This window comes from Ctenopharyngodon idella, chromosome 17 (genome assembly GCF_019924925.1).
Source record: "Ctenopharyngodon idella isolate HZGC_01 chromosome 17, HZGC01, whole genome shotgun sequence".
Taxonomy (NCBI): Eukaryota; Metazoa; Chordata; class Actinopteri; order Cypriniformes; family Xenocyprididae; genus Ctenopharyngodon; species Ctenopharyngodon idella.
The window spans coordinates 15,374,839-15,382,587 of NC_067236.1; the positions used below are offsets into that span (position 1 = coordinate 15,374,839).

Here is a 7,749-nt window from a genome sequence, read left to right on the forward strand (position 1 = left end):
AAAATATTTACAGAATGTATAATGACTTTTGATATAATTCTTATTAATATTTATATATTTTTAAAAGTGTGATTAATGTAAAATACTAAATCAACTATTCTATTTAAAATTTTATTTTGACAATTTAGTTGATAATAATTGAATAACCAATGACAGAGAATACCAGTAAAAGAGATTCATTTGAAAGGTAAATTAATTCTATGACTTATATACATGGCATGTGAATATTTACATATTTAATTGCCCATATTTTAATTGAAGACGTCACAATAGCAACACTAAGAATGCAAATGTAATGATTTTACTCAAGGTTTTAATAAAAGCAAAGATGTCTGAAATGTACATTTAATTCATGTAAATACTGAATAATAACCCTATTAATTACAATAATTATTACATTTTAAAATAATAACACTAGTAACAACATGCCATTGGGGCCTTTTGTGCCAATTCTGGGTGGCCCATCTTACCCCAAGGGTCTAATCTTTTTACTTCAAAATAGAAACTATAACTTTTACATTACAAATCCAAAAACTGTTTCAATTGACTAAATCTCACAAATGTTGATATTCAGAAGAAATTGCAAAATTGAAAATAGCGTAGCCATTCATCAAAAGTGCTGAAATGAGATTTTGTGTCATCTATGGTCAGGAGAACAAATTAAGGCGTGTGTATGGGCATCTTACCCCAACCTACACTTTTTTGTTAATTTCTCAATATATACATACTGTAAATTCTTGGCTACAAAAGACCGTAAAAAAACATTGTTATTAAATTCCAGAAATATAGTTCACTGAAAAAAATGTTGCCCTTTTGTGACATGTTCAAATTGTGTCACGGTGGGTCCTGTGCAGTTAAACAGGCTATTCTATTATAGGCTTTTCAGCAAAACGGAGACTGCAAAACAACAATTATCAAACAAAACAATTAATTAAACAGAAAACACTTAAAAGACAGAAATTGTATTTAATAAGTGACAACATAACATATAGGTACAACTTGCCCCTCCCTGACAGAAAACACCCTGAAAAGAGTTTATCCATTCGTTAAAGTATAGCCTATCTTCATTGACCCTTGCCTTAAATTATCCTTTGTGGTTTTATTATGCTCACTTTTTTTTATATAACATCTAGAGGGAAAAAAATAGGCCTAGATAATTCTGGAATTCCAATATAAGGATAGAATTCACAAAAACAATTTTAAAAGTCTGTCAGATATGATGCTGATGGAAAATAAGCATTCACACTTGGGCTACATTTCATTGTTGTTTCATTGTCATTTAATGTTGCTTAAATGTCATTTAATGTTAATGTTGCTTTTTTTCCGTTCTTTGTCCAATCCAGATGAAACCCAGCAGTAGTTGTCAGCGGTGTTATTTTTCAAAATCTCTTTTCTTGAACGTTTCCAGATGACTAAAACTGATATGAGCATAATGAGCACAACCAATGGAATAACTGAAGCTAAAACATACATGAATATCCAACTACTGAGAAAATTTTCTTTGCGTTTACTGGAGTCCACTTGATTGTTTGTCTCGTTAAGTGGAGGGGGTTTGATTGTTGGCGATTCAAAACTGGTAGTTAGCTGAGTCAATTTAGTGATGAACGCTTCTCTATGATCTGGAGATGGAGTGTTTTGTGGTTTCTCTGTGGGATCCGGGACACAGCTGATTCCATTTTTAGCCAAAATAAAGTTTTTCCTGCAGGAACATTTGAAACTACCTAAAGTATTGAGGCAGATGTCTTCACATGGTTTTCTAAGACATTCATCTACATCTATACATGTTCCTCTATTGTCTGATAATGAATAATAACCTGCGTGGCAGTAACAAGAGAATGAACCCTGGGAATTGAGACAGCCCTGATCACATCTGGATTCGGTGCATTCGTCCACGTCTTCACATTTGCCAGCAACAAGCCTGAAACCTGGATTACATCCACAAAAATAGCTTCCCGGCGTGTTGAGACACATGCGTTCACCGCAGATATGTTGATGACATTCATCGATATCAACGCAGCTTATGTTATCTTCAGCCAACTGAAATCCCTCCGCGCATGCGCATGAAAACCCAGTAGGTGTCGGTATACACTTTGATTTGCAAGGTGAATTTTCGCAGTTGTTTCTGAGAGCACAATTAACTTGATCATCCATCAGATAATAACCTTCACGACATTTACAACGAACACTTTCTCCTGCAGTCTCATAACAAATGTGATCACAGCCTCCGTTTTTATGTTTGCAACTTCTTTTATCTCGTGCGCAAAAACGCTCTGAATTTGTCCAGCCAAAAATACCATCTTTTGTGTCACAAAATGAGTCAAAAGATGCTTTATCCTCCGACCCACCGCATAGTATTTCAGCCCATGTCCCATGTGGTAACATCCCCAACCCTTCATTTTGAGTTTGCGGTTTTTGTAAGAACGGAAGATTGTACTTGACATCACCTGGTTCTTCCATCACTATGGGTTTGCACATGCCTTTGGAGAAAAATTTACACATATAAAATGCTCTTTCTCTACACGAGCCATCTGTCCACTTGAGATCATCAGCCAACGAAATCGACACACACCTTTTTTCCGTGCACGTGCTCAATGGTTTCTTTTTCCAGTTGGAATATTTGGACTCGTTTGGCTCTGACGTCCATTTGAAGCCGTGTAACTCCTCAGTGAAATCAGTGCAGTGTTTTTTCGGCAACTCAAGTCCGATCCAAACTTTAGAGTTAAGGATGCTGTCTTCTGCTGCTAAAAGAGCCGATTTAACTCTCTGAAATTCATTGTCATTTATCATAGTAACCAAATTGCCTCCATTATTGACACAGTTTTCTTTAGCTTTTTCAAACCGTTCCTCCTCCAAATGCAATGTAAGGCAAGCCTCGGCTGTGCACTTTGTCCTCACTCGGTCTGTTCCGCCAGCCACAAAAAAGGACAACATCAGAATCAGGACACGCATCATCCCGCCACTATCGTTAATGTTAAAATACTTCTCGCTTTGAGGAGAAAATATTCAGTTCATCTCAGAGAATGGAGAAAGAATTCTTCATAGGCCTTCCAGTACCAAAACAAGACTCAAACTAATGCATCCTGTTTAGTGAATAACCTACAACGGAAATAATCTTGAGCAGCACGCTTCATTTGTGTCTTCTCAGGGCGAGTTCCTGACGCCAACAAAAAAAAACAACTGACCAGGCTGCTTATTGTTTTGACTACTTTCCCAGCTGTATCAGCCTATAGCAGTTCAACAACGTGACACCAGTCCAATTTTAGATTTAGACGAATATCCAAGTTTCACTATGCTTCTTAATGAAGAATGACATTCACACCGTATTAACCATATTAAGAGATGCATAGGCTAATTTAGTTTACCAGGAGTCATATAATAAGTGCCCGCAGTCTCATCAAATCTTGATGTTCTTGTGTCGACCCATAGCACACATATGTCTGCAAGATGTCTGTTAAACATCACTTCATCTGGAAAGCATCTGCTGTCTACAGACATCTTATAGACGTCTTTAAGGTGTCAGTTTTACATACATTCTAAATCATAAACATCTTAAAGACATTTTCTAAACTTCTATTTGACATCTGTCAGGAAACGTCCGTATTGCAGATGAGCAAACGCTCTAAAAAATACGTCTTCCAGACGTAAACACGCACATCAAATAGACGTCTCTGAGATGTAGCATTCTAAATGAAGCATAAACAATGACAATCGGACAACTGTGATTGAATCTGACAAAAGAGTAGATGAAACGTTACGAAATTCATCTTTTCATTAATCATAATTCACAAATGAATGTTATCAAAAAGAGAGAACAAGTTGTGAATCATGTTGTCATTATTTCATTTTTTTTTCCCCCCACATAATTCTATTGCATATATTATAATGAATTACTTTACAGATCTGATGTGATAAAATGTATGCCAGAGACTAAAAAAACTTCCAGGAAAGATTAGGGCTAGTTGACACACTTTTTTTTTTTTAATATATTTCCACCTTTATTGTTCTGGAAAAAGATATAGTTTATTGTACAAACACTGATATTTTGTGCTGACAGTTGGTAAATGAACAGCGTTTTAAAGGTTTTTCAGCAATAAAAACAAATCTGAAACACAAAACAATTCATGAAACGCCAAAAAAAAGTAAAGAAATATAATCATACAACATACAATAAACATACAAGCTAGCGAACACATACATTTGTGTAACTAAACTTTTTAATTAAAATATTATACATTAAAAAAATGCTGGGTTAAAATGGACAAACCCAGCGGTTGGGTTAAATGTTTGCCCAACATGCTGTGCAGTTTTATTTAATCCAACTATTGTTTAAAAATGACTATGTCTGGCTTAAAATGAACCCAAAACAGGTCGGAAATTAAAAATCAGACATAATTACTAGAAGCAACAAAAATAATCAAAAGGTGAGCATTTATTAATAAGTATATAATAATAAATGTTTGTTTAATTATTATTCATTAAACATATTAATAAATGTTCATTTCCAAAATACTTTAGGTTCATTTTAAGACAGCAATACAGTCATTTTTAAACAATAGTTGAGTTAAAAAAAACTACCCAGCAGGTTGGACAAACATTTAACCCAACCGCTAGGTTAAAACAACCCAGTCGCTGGGTTTGTCCATTTTCAACCCAACTTGGGTTGTTTTTAACCCAACATTTTTTAGAGTGTACATAAAGCCCTGTGTGACAACACAAACTCCCATATAACATTAAATACATACTGCATACTCAGCTACAAAGGATATAGTTATGACCTTTTCTATATTTTACACGGAAACAAACATACAACATGTCTTGCCATTGTGTCTGTTGCCTGCCTGTTGCTGATAAATCTAGCCATGGATCACATCCTGTGTTTGTGTTGAGCAGGGCAGTGCCTCTATTTGAATGGCAGGAAATGACCTAAGACACCCTTCCGGTAGGCCCTTTAGACCCAATGTCGATGTGAGTGAAGTTGCTTATTTTTTGTTAGTCATCAGGAATTGTGTTATTTCCTACTATTTAGCATTATACAGGGGGTTGGAGCATAAGTGAAAAAGTGTCTTCACTGCATTGATAAAAGTTAGCATAACTGTGATGATAAGGAACTTCATCAAAATGCAAAGAACATATTTATAACATACAAAAAATATGGTATATATTAAAAAGGATGGACATGGTACTTTTAGTGAGTCATGTCAATGAAGCCCATAATCATAATAACTCTATTTTGGATTATTAATATTTCATTTCAGTACAAAGATGAATCCATTGTCTCTCCACAAATCTCTCTCTCTCTCTTTTAAAATAGAAAATCTCCATAGACAAAGAAACATCTGCTGTTCGTCCCATGAGCTACGACTGTAGTTTTGTAAACAGACAGTTTCCTTCCTCTTTTGGGTATTTTCTTATCAGGGATCTCTATTTGTTGTGTGAAGTTTTATTTTTTGTTGTACAATACATTTATCACACATTTTCATACAATTTTGCATCTACCTGCTGGTGCACCGATATATGCAACAAGTACACTGAATCAAATGTTGAACTGGATCCATATCTCTCATTTAAATTTCTCACACTCTTCTTCATGTTTGAAAAATTCTAACCAAAGACTAACAATACAGGAAATAACAAATACCGGTGAGCATAAATATTAAATTCCAAATGTATTGTTGAAATTCTCTAATACAAGCCCATCAACAAACACTTTGAAATTAAAGGAACACTCCACTTTTTTTGAAAATAGGCTCATTTTCCAACTCCCCTAGAGGTAAACAGTTGAGTTTTACCATTTTCGAATCCATTCAGCCGATCTCCGGGTCTGGCGGTAGCACTTTTAGCATAGCTTAGCATAGTTCATTGAATCTGATTAGACCGTTAGCATCTCGCTCAAAAATGACCAAAGAGTTTCGATATTTTTTCTATTTAAAACTTGACTCTTCTGTAGTTACATCGTGTACTAAGACCGACAGAAAATGAAAAGTTGCGATTTTCTAAGCTGATATGGCTAGGAACTATACTAGGACACTTCCCCTCCTTATTGCAGCTCATTTCTTCTCTGATGATGTGTTTACTGGCGTGAGGGCGGGGCAACCTGTCAATCAAATGAGATCACAGCAAAAGCAAACCACAATGAACCAATCAATTCCTAATGGATAAAAGTCCTACCCTACATTTTTTTCTTGTTTGACAAGCCATTTCACAATAGGGAGAAAAGACTATTTGACACTTTCATGCTGACTATTTTGATTTTTGCCTGCTTTGTATTTTGTTTTGTTTTCTGTCTGGTGTTGCTCTCCTCTGTGTTTCCGTGTGCTCAGTGGCAATGGAACTCCATTGATAATTCTCATGTGCTGTTGATTCAGGTGGTGTGTCACTGGCTGTGTGCTGCGTATAAGCTGCAATGGAGAATAAAGATTTGACTAATAAAAGAGAATAATAAAATGTATTCATGTTTTTCTGCTTCCTTTTCTTTTTCTGTCTCACAGGTGACAGGGAGAGTCAGTGTGTGTGAGCCTGACCCTCCTTGCATCTGAGGAGAGCTATTCTCTTCTTTTAAGGATTTTATTGTAACACAGATGTTTTAATGGTTGGCTAAATATGGCATGGTCTATGTTAGTAGGTCTATAATATAAATTGAATTGTATTGATATGCTTATTGACATTTTCCCCCCGTTTCACAGACAAAACTTAGGCCTAGTCCCAGATTAAAAATGTGTGTTCGAGCTGTTTTAACTGAAAGCAACTTGCACTGACATATATTAAAATATGTCAGTGTCATTGTTTTGACTCAAGATGCACACCAGTGATGTTTTTTTTTTTGTTCTAATGCACGTTTATAAAAGCTACTTAAATGTCCTAATTAAACTAAGACCTAATCCTGGCTTAATCTAAACCCTGTCTGTTCCTTCTTTAGGGGATGGCATAGTCAGTTTGAGTTGTTAGTAGACTACTACATTATCAAAGATATTGATGTTGAATATATTAAATGATTACAGATGACGATGGGATTGAAAATCACTAATTTAGTGTCAGTGACCTCTGGTGGAGAACTGGTGACATGACATTTTATGACTAGCGATAGATAACGAGTAGCATCTGCCTGCACAACCGGAGGCTGAATTTTCAGGACCGCAGTCCTAGGACCCTAGATGTTTAGTGACAACGCCACCTACCGTATTACAGGACCAGTGACCGCATGGACGATATTCAGAGTGTGAGTATCAAATGTGAATCAATTTTTATTTGTTTAACATTAAAAACAATTGTGATGCATTTAATTGCGAAGTGAAGTGATCGTGAGTTGCTAAATAGTATTGAATGCACTTTATAGCCATCATATATTAGCTTATAATGCTGTAAAACGGAATTGTTAGCGTATTCGTTTAACAAAACTGTAGCACGACTAGCAAGCTTGTGTTGACTTAGTGACTATGGTATGATTATTAATCCTAGCCAGTACAATAAACTGTAGCACTTCGTTGTAAAATCTTATGCATTGCATTGTTTTTCCATTTTAAGTAAGTTAAAATAATCTTAATGTTTTAAATGTCACGTGCGTGCTCACTGTCAGCCTGCCCAGGTCAAAAAATACTATATTACTTTATGTTAACACAGCAACTATAGAATTACCACAACAAATTAATTCAAGTGCTTTACTATAGTATGGTTAAAAAAACTATAGTATTAACTATAAATTACTGTAGTATTTTTTCACTTGGGCATGTTTACCCCACAATACATGTTATG

At 35.3% G+C, this 7,749-nt stretch overlaps 1 protein-coding gene across 1 annotated transcript; it reads right to left on the reverse strand.

Annotated features, from left to right (window-relative positions):
* Nucleotides 1-293: 293 nt before the first annotated feature.
* Nucleotides 294-3,179, reverse strand: LOC127498395 (complement component C1q receptor). The gene has a single exon (XM_051867683.1). The coding sequence runs from the start codon at nucleotides 2,950-2,952 to the stop codon at nucleotides 1,297-1,299; it is 1,656 nt and encodes a 551-aa protein (XP_051723643.1). The 5' UTR covers nucleotides 2,953-3,179; the 3' UTR covers nucleotides 294-1,296.
* Nucleotides 3,180-7,749: the final 4,570 nt, after the last annotated feature.